Here is a 16871-nt window from a genome sequence, read left to right on the forward strand (position 1 = left end):
TTGGGCGCAATGGAAAGGTTAGAGTCCGCTGGCAGAGCTGGTCAGGGTGTTGTGTCCATATTCCACCCACAGGAGTTGCTTAGACCAGGATGAAAGATTCTAGGAAACCATACACCGAAGGGCTGTCTCCGTTTCCTGGTTCATACTGGCGATTGGATTGTGGGTGGAAACCAGAGGACAGACTGACTGTGGGCCAAGGCACCGCTCAAAACTCTCTCCAGAAGATGTAAATTGAGGACCCCAATCGGAGACCACATCAACGGGGAGACAATGGAGGCAGAAACATGTTGCAGAAGTACAACAATTCAGGCCTAGTCTGAGGGGGATGCTTGGGTGTATTAGTGAGTGCCTCTCACAAAGGACACAATATAGCCCCTATCTAATATTTTGGTTCCTCGGCTGCTGCTGTGCGTTAAGGTGAGGCCAGCTACATCGAGTAAGTTGCTCAATCTCCTGCGCTGACTCCAGCCACTTCCCACCAAGGAAGTGACATTATGAAGGCAAGGGTCATTTCTCCAAGGGTCCCCACCTGTTACCCAAGTGGCTTGGCACTATAATGCAACACAGATCTTCTTTGGAAGTGAGCCCACATGGGGACCCTGCATTGTTTTGAGCATGACCAGGCCCACACACTAAGGTCTCGCCTTCAACCTCACCTTATAGGTCTGCCTACAAGAGGGGCCCCAGGTGTCTGAATCCAGACAAGGACACTCATTTCTGTTGAGGCCAATTCGTGGGGTCTTGGAATAGACTTGTCTGGCTTCTCTCTTGGCAGCAAGTTTCCCCTTGGGATCTTACCAGGTGCTACCTGCCCCTGACAATACAGGTCCTAGGGTCACACATATCCCTCCAGAAGGTGGCTTTTTTATTTGTATAGATAGTGGTTCTGTAAAATGTTCATGGACTGCAGTCCACTGTCATGTATAGAAACATGTTTTTGTTCAAGAGTCAAACAAATTATTGTCTATAAAGTATAAGTACAGAATATCATGGAATTATATTTCTATTTGAATGGAAACATTAAATTACGATAATTTAGAATCTTGCAATGATTTCAATGTGAATTATTAATATGGTCTCCCTGAAGTGAAATATTGTTGCCTTTGGCTATTCATATTGATGCAAGTATCTGATGATCATTATGGAGCAGAGACACCAGCAACTGTCTATTCTATCCCCGTCTCAAAAATCTCAAAACGTGAGAAGGCTAAGCTGTTGTGAGCATGTAGAGGGTCTTTAACTCATTATTAATACATGTAGTAATGTAGAAGTAAAATGTATGCTGTAACAACAAAGGGCACCACCAAACCATGTGGTGGTGCAACTCACTCAGGAAGTTGGTAGGTAAAGTCTGGAGCCCTGCCTATGCGTCTGAAAGACCATTGTGAACGGTCTCTAAGGTGATAGAAGGGACAGATGAACAGGCCAGAGTGACACCTAATAGATCAGGTCTTTATGACCCCTAGTTTAGAGATGAGAAGGTGACTTGCTGCAGCCAGAAGTCCCTCTCTCTCAGGCCTGCAGCTCTGACCCCCACAGGGGAGCATGTCATTAGGGCCCATATAAACTTTTGAAGTAGTGAGTTTAAGGAAAGGCCTGGTATGTAAGGCAGTAAATTGTGACTTTAAACACAAACACAAAAAGTGAAAGAGTGCATGACCCCTAACACAGAGATGACTACTTCTGAGCTGTGATGTCTTGTGTTTTTCTTCCCTTGGATGGATACCTGTCAGCCGTGACTTATCGCTTCCCTCTATTACGCTCAATAAGAATGAGAACGCAGGGGCTTCTTTGAAGATTTTTTTTGAGTGAGTCAATACATCCTTACCAATGATTCAGTGCAGCTTAATAAAACCGCTAATTAATTGTGACATTTTAAATGATAGGGAAGAAATTCTTGAAAGCTTTGTCATCGAGCAAATATCTTAACCATAGCGTAATGTGAGTCATCATGAGATCTGCAACAAGCACAAACCTATTTAAGTGGGAGATGTTTCTTGGAAAAGGCAGATAGGCTGTAGTAAGTTCTGCAAGGGTGAGTGTGCATGCAAATGTTCTTAAAGTATTTAGGAGTGCATACCACTGAGAGCCTGCTATTCTAAGAGTTTATAGCTCCCTCTCATGTCTGGTGGGTGAGTGACACGAAAGGCAGGCAGAGGGTGTTTCTCTATTGCATCTGGGCCAGGGACAGCTGACTGGTTGGGATCTAATTGCTCTCAAGTGAGGTCAGCGGGAGGCATTTATCTAAGCAGAGTGCACAGCGACAGTGGAAGATGCACAGAGTCAGCCTGCCAGAATCAGGGAGACGTACATGGGAATTGACAGAAGCTCCCAGCTCTTGCTTATCTTTTCTTCACTGCTGGGACTGGTTTACAACTGAGACTACAGCCATAGAGCTACAGAAAATTAAAACTCTCTCTGAAAGGAAACACACCTCTGACAACTCCTGTCATCACGCAGAGCGCATGTAAGTCATTAAACTACGGTTTGTTTGTTATTGTTTATCGAGGCTTTTTTTTTTTTTACTAAAGAAAACAGCATAGTGTATTTGCTTGAAAGCATGCTGGTACAGAGGATATTACAGACCATAGTAACAGTATTGATGCATATTTCACTGTTCTGGTCCATGACGGGGAGGAATATGCCTGTCAAAGACAGAAAACAAAAAGCTCTTTGAAGATGTTTGAATATTTAGGAGAGTTCTAGTATAGAACGGGTGAATCCTAGTAATCATGTAATCTGTTTTTAAGCTTTTCTGACAAAATTATGTCAACATATAAGTGTATTTTTTCCGTCTGCATTAGCTAGAATCAAACCAGTTTACTTTCTTTTTTGTAGCGACATGCTGTAAAACATTTCCTGAACTGGATTATGACGTCCCTTGTCGGACTATGGTCTCAAGAGGATGGAGCAGTCAACGCAGACCGTCACTGAGGACTAAAAAGGGACGTTATCTCATAATACTGATACCGGTCTTCGTGGGGCCACTCTCCAGTGACAACCACCCCCAACCGGCTTCACAAGGTCTCCTCCACAGCCACCCCATCTCAACGTCCCACTCCCTATCCCTGCTGCAGGAACGGGGACCCGGCGGCCACAACACAAGTGCTACGAGTTAGGGATCAGGGGGTCACTGGGCTGAGGGATAGCGCACAGATCTCACATTTAATTATGTTTTTCATTGATCCCCACTGCATTGTATTATAATGCGCAAATGGATACTGACATGGAACCTTCAAAATCTGTTCTCGGGACTGTACCTACATGCAATCTTCCTGTTCGGCAGTGTGTGTGTGGTCTACAGTGACTGCACTCCAGAGCAACTTGCCGCCATCATGAACTGCTCCAAACACGAGCGCCACACCAGGAACTACGACTACATGGAGGGAGGAGATGTGCGCATCCGACAGCTGTTCAGCCGCACACAGTGGTTCCTAACAATTGACGACAATGGCAACATCAACGGGACTCAAGATCCCACCAACTGCTACAGTAAGGATGACTTTTTCTCTTATTATAATATCCGTGGTTCACTATGAGTGAATGAAGGTGTGAACTTAGTCCTGGAATTTGAATGGTTATGATTCATGCAGGGTTCAGTTGTGAGTTTTTTCCACTGAGTCAGTGAAGAACCTTTGGCCTGTCAAAGTGACAGAAGCACGTGGGAGGTGTTATTGTACAGAGATCTCCATAGTGTAATCATAGTGTTAATGGGGCATGTGTCTCTGTTAGAGCAGCCAAAGTGACAGAGGTAAAATGAAGCAGGTGGGGGCTTTGGCTTGTTAAACCATAACACCATCTAAACACAGGCTGTAATGAAGTAAACTGAAGGGTCTGGGAGCCTGATGGGTGCCAGGCCCCCATGACATCGGACACACATTTGTTCAGCCTGATTTACTATCTCAGAAACGTGCACCGTCAGAACGGGATGATGGGACGAAGAATTACTGTGACCGGAATGACTGTTTCCATACAATCAAAAGCACGATTTGTCAAATAATACCAGTTCACCAGTGATTGTCTAATTTCATTTGACAACCAGGATAATTGTTATTTAACACGGTAAATTGTAAGAAATTAGAGTCAATTAGAGAGCATTAGAGTCAATGTTAACCACTGGAAAAGTTTTCATTTCTTCCTATCTGACAGTGGCTGTGGCTGGAATGTTGGTTTGACAGGGGAATGCCTCAAAGTGGATGGAAGAGATGCTTTTGAAACACAAAGAAATATAGAACAATTGATACAACCATGTGGCTAAAAGATATTTTAAAATGTAAACAATAAGCCTTTGAAGAGACCAGCGTTATTTTGGCCTCCACATTCTTTGTGCCTCTACAACAGAAATATAGGCTTATTGTTTGTTATTTCATTCAATCTTTTGTATTTGCAATGTATAGAGAACTAACATGTCTAACGTTCTGTTCAGGATTGTTGCAAAAAGTCTCCAATTTGGTTCAGAATCTGTAAACAAATCCTCAAAAGCAAATAAACATATGTTGCATATAAGATAGCAGATACATTTACAAATCAAGTATGCTCGTGTCTAAGTGAGAAACTATGGTATTTAACACACATGCAATAATAATATCAATAAAAAGTTGTGTTTAGACACAGCAAAGCACAAATGAACAACTTCCAAGTAGGCAAACGACATCATGTTACCCATATGGCAACTTGGAAATGGGGAGTCAAAGACAGTAGTAGTATGTTTAAGCCTAGTTCTAAGACACTCACATATTGTGACATGATATACCTGGTTTCAGGTGGAGATAAATGAATCCTGTTAATTTGATGAATGTCAAACTGAAATCTTACTCCATCTGATAAAGATGTGGCGTATGCTGTACTTTCAGTGCACATACGACTTTGTAATTGAGGACAAAAAGTATGAAGCATTCAATATTAATCTTAACACCCCTACTCATCAATGTAAGCAACAGATTCAGAGAAAGCAGGACTAGGGATTACCCACAAATCAGTTTACTTAGCCAGAGGCTGACCAGCGAGTGATGACAAATCTGTTCAAGCTGAGGGTAGCCCGTCTGCGTCAAAGCCAAACATGTTAATATGTGTGCATGTCTGTGGAAATGTGTTCCATCTTACCACAGCAGACCAAACAACTGGAGCCGTTACATGTAATATTATGGGAACAGCACTTCCAGCAAAAACACCTACAGTTGCCACCAATACAGTTTATTAGGGAAATAAATCATCAACTGACTTTAAATGTATATGAGGTTTACAAACGAAGACGTGAAACTTGATGATCAAGACAATCAAAACGGGAAAATAGAAAAAGCAGGGCCGAGTTAATATGAGCCCACAGCCAAAGGACATTAATATTAAAAAATAAAATACCAAGTAGGCTACAAGCTGAGCGCCAACAACATTCCAAGATTGGGACACAGCCATCTGTTTGTGATCTAGCAAACACTAAAATGCAGCATGCTCAATGTCAGTCTGAAGAGCCCTAATAGAGGTCCTCCCTTCTCGTCTCTGTCTGTCAAGTGGAAGAATTTCTGCAATATGTTAAAATGAACAACAAGGTTTGATATTATTTTGATAACCTTACTTTGACCGTGACAAACTTCTGAGTTACTCTTTTTATGATTCATTATATAGTAATATCATTTCTTTGATCACAAGAACTAAGCCAACATCTTAAAAGAGATTTTCCTATGAAGAGACAACAGTTTTATTTTTAACATAGTATTTAGACCCTTCTAAGATATTTCATTCACTATGTATCATTGAAAATACTATTTGCTTCAACTAAATTCAAAATAATGGCATATTTCCCAGAAATTTGATCAAACATGCGGAGCCTATTAAAAAATCACTAACACAAGTTAAACACAACTGTTTTACTCTCCCTCGTATTTGAAGAGTGCGCTTAGATTGTAGCGTGCAAAGCTCATGCAAGGGGGTGGTTTTCTCAATCCCAGGAGAACCAGGCCTAATCTGTCTCCCATATGTGCTATGGCATAGGTTGTGGTTTGTGTAATGGCCACCCAGGCCAGTTAACAGGGCTTGAATGAAGCCAGAGAGACCACAGACTGATTAACCACAGGAACTCCCATCCAGTTTGTTAATGAAGATGAATGCTGATTGCAGTGTGGAGCTGGAGTGAAGGCTGGATGTCGATAGCGTCTTATCTGCCCTGTAATAAAGTCTAATTTTCCTAACTGTGTGACTGTCTGGCAGGTATCCTGGAGATCAGGACAGTGTCTGAGGGGGGCATACTGGCTATCAAAGGTGTGAAGAGTCAGTATTATATCGCTATGAACAAGGCTGGACAGCTGCAAGGCAAGGTAATATTTTTCCTCAGTGAGAAAAGTCATACACTCCTTTTCAGTTTATTCCCCAGCCAAGAAGAAATAGAACAATTGCAAAACATCGGATTGTATTGTATTAATGCCCGTAATGTTTGCCTTTACAGAGGATCTACAATGAAAACTGCAACTTCAAGGAGGTTTTCCTAGAAAATTACTTCAACGCTTACTCCTTGGCAAAGAGGACTAAAACCGGCAAAGAAATGTTCATAGCCCTGTCTCAGAAGGGAAGGCCGATGCGAGGGAGGAAGACCAGGAGGGAGCATATAGCATCTCACTTCATCCCGATGAAGTGCAGGGAGGAGGAGAGGAGGGTGGACTGAAAAAGCAGAGGACTGAGGTCGCAAATTGTGTATGACTTCAATCACATATTATATATGTTAACAGACACTAAACTAAACTACCGACATCACGCTCAGCTCCCCTTCAGTTGTAAATTGGTTATGTAACGTTCCGTAAAGATAAAGCAACAGATATCAGATGGGCATGTTAAACTATTCCAAACATCTTGAAATAAGATGTTGAAACAAGGAGATATGTGGGATGGATTCAACTTGTACACAAACTGTAAAACCACTAAAGTCCAATCAATGTTATTGTTATTTTGAGTTAAATATTATATTTCCTTATAAAACAGTTAAGTGTTTTTTTTATAAAATGGCAAAATGTACGACGCCCAGTTAGGACTGTATCATTTTTTTCCAAAGATGATCTACACCCAGCCTGATGAGGAGACCTGTATAATCAACCGAAAGGTCCAGAACGGAGAGTTGGCTTGACCAAGATGTGCTGAAGCAAGCTGGACTTGTCTTTTTTTTTTTTTTTTAATAACCGGTACACGTGCTCAGAGCACACAATAAAACAGAGGCACAATAAACTACAATAGCATGTTCAGTAAAATAAGAGTATGTAGGACGATCTGTTTGTGGATGATCTGTTTTTTCATCTGTCTGTCCTTTCTGCATTGGAGACCACACTCGGGTCGAATGCAATGTAGCTGCTCACTGATTCCCTCTTCATTATCAAGGTGTGATTTTGAAATGCTTAAGTATTCTATTGCTGCTGACAACGATATTCAGATTAAAATACAAAGTGAACAACATGACACATGTTTATTCTAATCAATCTCTTTATATCAGAGTTACAACATGAAAAAAACTGATATGTATTTATGAGGAGATTATGTCAATTATTTTACCACGCTAATCAAATACTCATTTCAATCTCACTGATATCCCTCTATGCATGATATCGATATCATTTATCATACGTGCTCTCACGTAAACTCGATAACATTACAGTACCTTATCATTCATGGTTGTAAGTTATGTGTATAAAAATATTGAGTGTCCCTTTCCCTTCCAATGTGAATAGTCCTCCCTGTGTTTTTGACCCTTATGGTGTATAAAGGACACCAAAACAAACTCACAGGAACTAGCCTATTGGTTTGCCTTCTCACACGTCCAGTTGAAAGCAAGAAACTTTTTTGTCACTTTTTTCTTCCAATATTCACAAGCATTTTTCTTTGCTTCAGTCTGACAGTTTTTGAGAAAAACTATGTGCTTCTCCTTAACTTGTTTAAAAGTCCAACCTTTCATCAGCAAGCTATTATTTCACACCAAGACACCTGGTAACGTATAACCCACATCTGCAAGCACTGTTGATTCCTAATGGAGCTGGCAGCAAGCAACAACTTCACCTTATATTGCTTGGTGCAACTTGGGGAAGAAAATCTGCATATGAGCCATGCTTTTAATCTGCCACGTATGAGACAATGACGCCGAGCGGCAAGGTGTGAAGTGAGATGAAGAGAGAATAGTATTCTGCTGACATACTGTGATAAAAAAATTCAACACACCCTTAATAACGCAGGGCGATAACTTACTTTATTTTTTCTTAACTATTTGCAGGGGGACCATTAATATGAGATAGACGACCTTGTTATAAGTCTCAACATTTTAAATATCTGTAATCTCAAGTGATTTGGCCTTTTCGGTACATGATAAAACTGTATTATGAAGTACAACATTTATGATCTGTTTTTACTGTGATTTTTTATCTTATAATTACTGTTTGAGGATTAGTCCAAACCTAATCTTTGAATATCATTTTAAAACTGGGGCTATTCAGCCTTCAGCTCTATATTTTGCAAGAGCCTACAGTGAAAATGTATTAGACATTAAGCAATTACAGTTTTTCAATCTCTCGTATGACTGCAGTTCTCTGGAGATGTGGTTTCTTCCTGAACACACATTGAAAAGAATAATTCTTGGACAATCCTCGACACATGATATGCATGAATAAGATCCCTCAATCTGATAAGGGACGTTGAAATGTGGTAATACAACCGGAGGATAAATCTATGAATTTTTCGGGGAGGACAAAAATACATCGACACAGTTCAAATGTCACATTAATTCCTTCTGAGTTTATATTATGCTTTGAGTATAAGTGGAGGCTTGTCAGTGCAGAAAAATATCTCAGACATATTGGCAGGCTGCCTACACCATACGTTCATACATGTGTGGAGGTGCACGCACACACATACACAGACCAACACGAGCTTTACCTTTTGCCTGAGTTCACATCTGGCCCAGAGAACCCCTGTCAGATAAAGACAGTCAAATTGAGAGAGCAAACCCCTGAAATACGTTTGACCCAAACAACATCTGAGCAAGGTGAAGGCTTCTGCCAAGTCACGCAAAGTTAGTCTTAGCAGATAATTTGTAACATGCTCAAAATGTAAACACATTTCAGACTCAAGGCTGTGTATTCCCAGCAGGACGAGGAGAGGCTGAAGACAAGCAGAATGAGAGAGAACTGTCATAGACGTGAAGCAACAGACTTCCAAGCAAAAAAACTGATGCAGCACAGGCACACCAGACACATTAATTATACTTGCAAGGTGTTCCAAGACCTACAGATTTTGTTTTAATAAATTGCTCCTGAAATCACAAAATCGTTCAATACTTTTTTTTCTTTCTACAAAGTTCCCGAGCACTTTTCTTCATCTGCTGTGCGTTAAGAATTATATATCAAATAGCAGAATTATCAAACCAGCTGTACTCTTTCCAGCAACGTCAGAGTTCCTTACAGTAAAAGAAATATTGTAATGTCGTCAATGAATGTATGCCAGTAGATTGTTTAAACAACACGTATAAATAGTTTTTTTTATTTTGTATAATTAATAAATACATAGATTACTTACTAGATGCAGTCATAACTGTCAAATGCATAGGTTAATTATAATTAGCAGACAGCACATCGATAGTTACATTGTTCTGCTGTGGTTTTAAAGCACAGCAAAAGTACAAATTATAATATCTGTTGTTTTATTGTTTTTTTAATGTCTATCCATTACATGGCTTTTAAACAGCACTATACTATTTGCAGTTGTGTGGATGCATGGACACAGAAAACCACCATGTGTCCCATATTATAAGCACCAAGGGCAGCGTCTACAGGGAGGTTAAATGAAGTCTGACACTGGCTGTGAACGGCGCTGCAGGGAAGGATGGAATGAGACGAAAAGAGAAGGCGAAGGATGAGAAAGCAATGCCAGTAAAGATAAACAGGGAGAGAGGCTGGGGAGTCTCGTGCGATGTGGAGATGTGGTCTTGGGACAGTGGGAGAAAGAGGAGGCCACGAGGGGGAAGGGGGAACACGCAGCTGAACATGATACATTTCTGGGCCGTAAACTTTCAATTCCCCATAGGAAATCTGTGGTAATGTAATGTGGGGAATTCTGTGTTTGCAGCCCTTCATAAGGAACCCCCCAGAACACCAGACCATTGTGAAAGAGGGTCGGGATGATGCCAGCTCACCACAACGTCGCACATTCCCTACAGAATTAAATGCACCCCGGGAGATAATAACTTGTGACTAAAATAAAATGTTTATAATCATCTATACCATCAACGACTTTTAAAGACTACTGACTTATTCAGTCACCAAATAGAAGTAAAGAATAATTACAACCGACAGTGAAATTATTGTGGACCATCAACAAATAAAACAAATGCCCTATTACAACACAAGTACGAGTAAATAATATAATAATCCAATTCTACTGGATAAGCAGTCTCATAATAATAATAGACTTCAGTTTTAAACATGCACTTACCCGTTGCAAGTTACAAATGTAAATGGCTGTCAGGTTGAACCAAAATTATAGCAGTACAATTCCAGTAAACTTGTATATTATCTCTCAAAGTTTCCAAATAACTTCTTGGTGTTTTGCCATATGGACATAAGAGATTATTTTCTAGCCAACACTGGAATTTATGAAAGTTCCCCCAAACATTGGAGTTAACTCCACAAGTGTGGCCGCATTTGGAGTTCAAAAAGAGTGTCGGCCCATGTTGTGGCTCAAGTTGGACGACTGAATGGTTGTAAAATGCTGACAAATGCTCATATTTGCAATGTTTCACATATTGCATCCACGTTGGTTTGTGTGGCTATTGTTGGCTACTTTGCTTTCGTATCCATCCAACAGATATTTTTTTTCAAATCCACAACAGTACTGAAGTTTCTCAGTTTGAGGCTCCCTCTGTCTTTCAGATGATAAGTAAACCAAGTAGACAGTGTTGAGCAGTAATTTATAATTCGAAAACTAATAATCTGTAGTGCTAGCATTGGTTAGCACTTTCTTTAAAGATGCTACTACATTGTGGTTACTTGGAACTACATTCTATCAAATACATATCTGGATTATTCAGAGAAACAGGTACACTATTGTGGGAAAGACATGCTGTTATTAGGTATAATCAATTTTTTTTATAAAATACCGAATATTGCAAATACAAATTACACCTTTTAAAACAGTCCACTATATGAGGCTGAGTTTTTTTGTCTGGGTAGTCTTGAGTAAAGTCAGTGGGATTGGATTATGTATAAACTGTTCGGTTTGCCAGGTGCATGATGCAACATTTAGGACATGATGGTTTTTATGACAGTGTTGTTCAGTCTGTCTGCTTGACGGACAAACCCATTTTGCTGCAATGAAAAAGATTGAAATGAGATGAAACAAGTGAAAAGTTATTGTTAGATAAAACAGATGTTGCAAGACAATTTTCAGTTGAAAATAATACTTTGCAATATATTACAATAGACTTTTGTCAGATACTTATACTTTTCAACTCAGCATATCGCAACATGGTTAAAATCACAATTAGATTGTATCATGATTTAAGTATGATACCATTGTATTGTGTATTGTTTGACTTGGATTTTCAATTTGCTCTATATATATATATAACTATATGATGGATGCTTAGCAGCTTTTCAACTTGGCTTAATGTTCTTTTCAGCAAAATCACCCTGAGGATATCCTGACAAACAACATAAATGCACATTAACACACTTATTGAGAGTGCAAAAAAACTCTTTGAATACATATCTTACCATGAACAGGGTTCCTGTCTTTATATTCATCTCTAGCTGCTGAACAAGCCAACTTCCTCTTTGGGCTTCATTACCTGAAAACCACACAGTGCAACCGTTCAAAACTAACACTATGTCAAATATGGAAAGTGTGGTAATCTGAGAAGTAGAGATTCACCTACTGATATACGGCTATCAGATATCTTAGAAAAGTATTTTTTAATTCAAGGCCTTACACATATAATAATGATCCCATTCACTTCCACACACGGATACACACAGCGTATTGATTTAATACTAAACTTGTTATTGGTCGATACCTAAAGCCCAGGTATAGGGAGTAAGGTAGGATTGAAAAAGTCAGATCCGTGCTTAGAAGCGCTGCACATATGTGCCGTCAGTGTGTGATTACCTGAGAACGGTAAGTTAGTCCAGTCCAGTCGTCCAGTTGCCCTTTTGATTCATGGAATGCTTGTTAAGATGTCATGTTGGCTGCTTGGGCCGAGCCGCCTGGATACACCTGAAAGACCATATTTCAAATAAATGCTTTTATATTTTCATTTCGCTGGCTGTATTTAGAAACAGTTTTCTTTGATTTGTATCTGGACTGCTCTCAACAGTTAAATAAACATTGCTGAAATACAGCTGCCAGACAATTTTTTTTTTTTTCATTTCTCTGTGTTAGACTAAACAGAAGAAGAAATGAATTTTAATGATAAGACATGTCAGGAACAGTCAATCCATTCATATGTCATGCAAGCAGATGGATCTTAACCATGATATTGTTGTGGCCAACTTTGTGACAAAGGCAACACAGAGCATAAAGACAGTGTGATGCATAATGAGAGAATCATGTCTATATAAGCTAAATTCTCTTTAACCTGTGGAAGAAGGACCACGAAATGAGGTCTTCCTGACAGGTAAGCATGGTGTGAACAATATGACTAATATTGCTGGTCAGGATAGTCGTTACAAATAATCATAAATGTTTTATTGCATTTTCAAAGCAACCTGGTACACAGAAAACATTTGGCAGATTTCTACTTAATATCACAGACACTGGAAGACAACTGTTTGCCATGCAAGTCTGCATGCGATTGTCGGTTTCATAAAAAAAAAAAAAGTGTGACAGCAGGTATCTCTGAATCTGTTTTACAGCACATCTGGCTTAGGGCGGGTCAAATGCATATTCATATTTCAATCCTAGTTTTCCCATGAATTAACTGGGGAAATATTATCTGAGAAACTTGAATTTCAATAATTCAACATGACTTTAATGAGTCCCGGGGGAGATTTGACTAGAATGAAAACAAATCATAAGAACAGTGGATTGCCATTTAATTTGACATCAATATTCATTTTCATACCATTTTATTTGACATCAATAATAATAATTTGAATTCATATTATCATTGTACGTTTTTTGTAGCCTATTGTTGATTTGTTAAACTAAATGTGTAAGCAAAACTCTGTTTCTAATTATTTGAAGAAATAAATAATAAATAAAACAGTTTTATAAACAACAGAAGAATTGCATTTACTGTAAATGTAATTTAATATGAAGGGGCATTTTTTTTTTAGCTTACTTTGATGAAATGTGAATGTTTTTTCCCTTCATATTAATAAGAAAACATGCATTTGTTGCAGAATATGTTCTTGATAGTAAGGTTAACCAAACTTTACGGTAACGTTTACATGATTGAAGTTACATGATGAAGTTCACCGATGGTTAGTTAGTCAACGCTTTCTCTATTAAGTTGACCCAATACCCAACCTAGCTTAAACGGCTGGATGTATTTAACTAGCTAACCCATAGTCCTCCGTTTTGTGTACATTACAACGTCAGCCATCTTTTAAATGTTCGAAGTTCTTCCTCGTTATTTTAGTTAGTAACGTTATCTTCCTTCGTCACGCCGTCCACCACCTGCAGGTACGTCTCTACTAGAGTCGTCTCTACCCAACGTACACAGCACAACTCGGTGCTTAGCAACGGTACGTAAAGCGCTCTTTCCTGTACACGGAACTGCGTTTCCGGTGTAGAAGAAGACGTTCACGCGGAACTACGTACCGCTAGACACGTTTTTTTTGTATCGTGATTGACTTGTTAAGCAGGTGGACTTGCGTTTCAATTGCAACCCAACTTAACGACACCAACGTCGGTTGTCTTTTTGATCTTTGGTATAAGCTAACCTAACTAGCCACGGTGATTTATGTTAGCTAGTGGCCGGGAGCTACAGACGTTGAGCTCGCTGACACAAGCTAGCCGCACTAGCATGCATCAGGTAACTGCATAACGTGCTCTTGAAACTCTCAAATGTTAATTACGCAGTTGTAGCTGTGTAACTTTAATGCTAGTTACTCGTTGCTAGCTTTGTCAGTTCATAATTTCCACTGACTTTGTGACGTGTTTGAAGTGCTTTTAGCTAATGAACGGGTCCTCGTTTAATGCTCTAATGCAATACGTCCCTGCTGTTATCACACCACTGACAAAATCATACATCATCTGTGTTTTGACTCAATGACGGCTCACGAAGTGACCATAGTTTCAGCCTGAATGTTGATGATTTCATGTTTAAACTAGGAATGGGTGAATGTGATGTCAGAAACGGTCTTAATGTAGTTATTCTGGTTATAAGCAGACAGCATGATTGAGCCAGCAAATAAGTTCAGAAATAATAATAAAATGTCAAAAGAAAGCTATGTATACTATACAAATCAAGTATGAAAACTGAAATGTGGAAAATGCCAAACGAAAAGGCAATAAATATTTGTATAGGGAACAAAAGAGCAACCATAATTAAAAAAAAAAAAAAATCAGTTTAAATATACAATAGGAATAATCATACACACACACATATTGAAACATGCTCATAAATCAGCGAGTTAAAATACAATTAGAAGACAGCCTTTCTTTTCGGTTATTCAAAGAAAATAATCATTTCCCAGTCTTAATCCATCAGGCAGCTCGTTTCAGAGTTGAAGTACAGACAGAAAGCTTGTGATATGAGACAATAAACACAGCATTTAACTTGCGTCATATATTGAGACTATCCTAGCTCCTCACACTATTAATTATATATTAATAGTCCCAATACCCCAGCACAATTGCACTTATTTGTCTACTCTAAAGACTCCTGTATAACCGTTTTAACCACAACCACTGGCTTGATAATGGCTTTTCCACATTATTGCACCCCTCACCTTTAAAGTTATGTTGGATTATTCCTGTCTGCCAATATTTTCATCGTTTGTTTTGTCATTCTTGGTCAGCTATGAATGCAGGGGCCCACGTACTGACGCACTGGTCTGTCAACATTTAAAGTGCAAGCATGAGCACCCTGGATCAAGACCAGCGTCTCCATCCAAGTTGCCGTGACAAAACAACAGTCTCTAGTGATTCATCAGACACTTGTGAGCTTGCCAAGCAGCCTCTCCAAGGTCTAAAATTGGCATCACATGCAGTGCTGGAAAAGGCGCAAGAAAGGGGCAGGTTGAAATGCTCTAAATGTGGGGGATCAAGGATGTTCTTCTGCTACACATGCTGCTCATTACTGGGTGTCAGCCTGCAAGAAATCCCTTTAATCAAGGTCAGTAAGAGTTCAGGACTTTCTTGATTGTTCTTTTAAGAGAGGCCTTCAACTACAGTATGGACTTGCTGTAATGGTAGTATCCTAATGTGGTGGAAAATGTTCAGTCGTGTCTTTCATGGAACAAAATCTAACTGCCCTCTACATACTGTATGCTGCACTCAGCTTCCTGTGAAGATAGACATCATCAAGCATCCCAATGAGACAGATGGCAAGAGCACCGCAATCCATGCCAAGATCCTGGCACCCAGTGACGTCACCATATACACTTACCCCTGCATACCTGACTATGAAAAGGACAAGGTTAGTTGTTTTTTATCATGAGATAATTGAGTATAAGATTCACACTTTATTTTACTCTTGAGTTTCTTTGAAGCTGTTCAATGTATGGCTGCAAATAACAATAAGTATTTGACCGTTTTCAACTTTAATTTTTTTTTTCTTCTTGCTTTCTCAATTATTTTCCTCAATTGAATGATATCATGCTCAAATGACTTTGCCTTTCAACCTGTATCCCTCCCTTTCAGTGCTTTCTAAATAAAGCATATATAAATCACTACATTGTAGAGACAACATGTCTTAGAAACGCGTATCTTTTGTCCTTTAGTGTTGGTTTGTATGATGATGCACTCTGAATCTGCGTCGTCTCTCTGCTCTCTCCAGGTGGTGTTGGTGTTCCCAGGTCCAGAGGCGGTCTCGGTTCAAGACATGATGCAGTGTTTGCATGACATGACAGACAGCAGGTCACACAGCTCCTCTGTTGAACCCTGCATAAAGAGGCTGAAAAGTGAGGACGTTGGAGGCGCCCCACACACTGCAGGGAAACCGGAGTCGGGGAGCTCAGATGAAGCAGAGGGCACGGAGTCAAGGGTGTATCCCCTCCAGAGGGTGGTCTTCATTGACAGCACATGGAACCAGACCAACAAGATCAGCACAGATGAGAGACTGCAAGGTAATCATGAAAGATTGCATTTGTGCAGCTTTTGAAAGAGCTCTGACTGCTGGTGATTACTAGAGGGTAAATTTACTTCACCCGCGACACCGTTTAACATGATCTCACGCTGTGTTCTTGTGCACTCTGACTGACACGTGTTGTCCTCCAGATTTGCTCCAGGTGGAGTTGAAGATGAGGAAAACATGTTTCTGGCGCCGGCAGAAGGGCAAACCAGACACCTACCTTGCTACCATCGAGGCTATTTATTATTTCTTCAAGGACTTCCACGAGCTTTGCCTTGCTCAGGAGTACAATGGAGAATATGATAACCTCCTCTTCTTCTACTCCTACCTGCACACAGTTGTCAACAAAGCCAAGACACTTGCTGGAAAATGCTGAGGAAAAACCGGCAAGAGAACAGTAGCTGAAGAGCAGATTCACATGCAAGCCCTTGTATGATTGACTTCATTTTATGGCTACGTGATGTTTTATTTTGTAAGGGATACCATTTGTATAAAAATATGCAATAAAACATAAAGTTTACATTTGCCAAACATGAATAAGTTGTATTTGATACACAAGACCTACACGTATTGCGCTGAAACAAACTGGAAACATTTCTTAAAATATGGTAAG

The 16871-nt window shown here is 39.7% G+C and overlaps 2 protein-coding genes across 2 annotated transcripts; both read left to right on the forward strand.

The window, feature by feature from the left end:
- Positions 1-2096: 2096 nt before the first annotated feature.
- fgf7 (fibroblast growth factor 7) lies at positions 2097-7437 on the forward strand. Its single transcript, XM_084008797.1, has 4 exons — positions 2097-2467; positions 2839-3492; positions 6205-6311; positions 6440-7437. The coding sequence occupies exons 2-4, from the start codon at positions 3207-3209 to the stop codon at positions 6653-6655; spliced, it is 609 nt and encodes a 202-aa protein (XP_083864923.1). The 5' UTR covers positions 2097-2467; positions 2839-3206; the 3' UTR covers positions 6656-7437.
- Positions 7438-13748: 6311 nt separating this feature from the next.
- On the forward strand, positions 13749-16747 carry dtwd1 (DTW domain containing 1). The gene is made up of 5 exons (XM_084009684.1): positions 13749-13996; positions 14985-15301; positions 15467-15604; positions 15965-16253; positions 16405-16747. Exons 2-5 carry the CDS (start codon positions 15044-15046, stop codon positions 16632-16634), a joined length of 915 nt encoding a protein of 304 aa, XP_083865810.1. The 5' UTR covers positions 13749-13996; positions 14985-15043; the 3' UTR covers positions 16635-16747.
- The last annotated feature ends 124 nt before the right edge of the window (positions 16748-16871 follow it).

Source organism: Eutrigla gurnardus, assembly GCF_963514095.1.
Source record: "Eutrigla gurnardus genome assembly, chromosome: 1".
Lineage (NCBI taxonomy): Eukaryota > Metazoa > Chordata > Actinopteri > Perciformes > Triglidae > Eutrigla > Eutrigla gurnardus.

Coding starts and splice junctions, on each gene's coding strand:
- fgf7 (XM_084008797.1), top strand. CDS start 3,207: ATGCGCAAATGGATACTGACATGGAACCTTCAAAATCTGTTCTCGGGA. Junction 3,493..6,204: donor AGATCCCACCAACTGCTACA/GTAAGGATGACT, acceptor ACTGTCTGGCAG/GTATCCTGGAGATCAGGACA. Junction 6,312..6,439: donor CTGGACAGCTGCAAGGCAAG/GTAATATTTTTC, acceptor TTGCCTTTACAG/AGGATCTACAATGAAAACTG.
- dtwd1 (XM_084009684.1), top strand. CDS start 15,044: ATGAGCACCCTGGATCAAGACCAGCGTCTCCATCCAAGTTGCCGTGAC. Junction 15,302..15,466: donor AAGAAATCCCTTTAATCAAG/GTCAGTAAGAGT, acceptor TGCTGCACTCAG/CTTCCTGTGAAGATAGACAT. Junction 16,254..16,404: donor CACAGATGAGAGACTGCAAG/GTAATCATGAAA, acceptor GTTGTCCTCCAG/ATTTGCTCCAGGTGGAGTTG.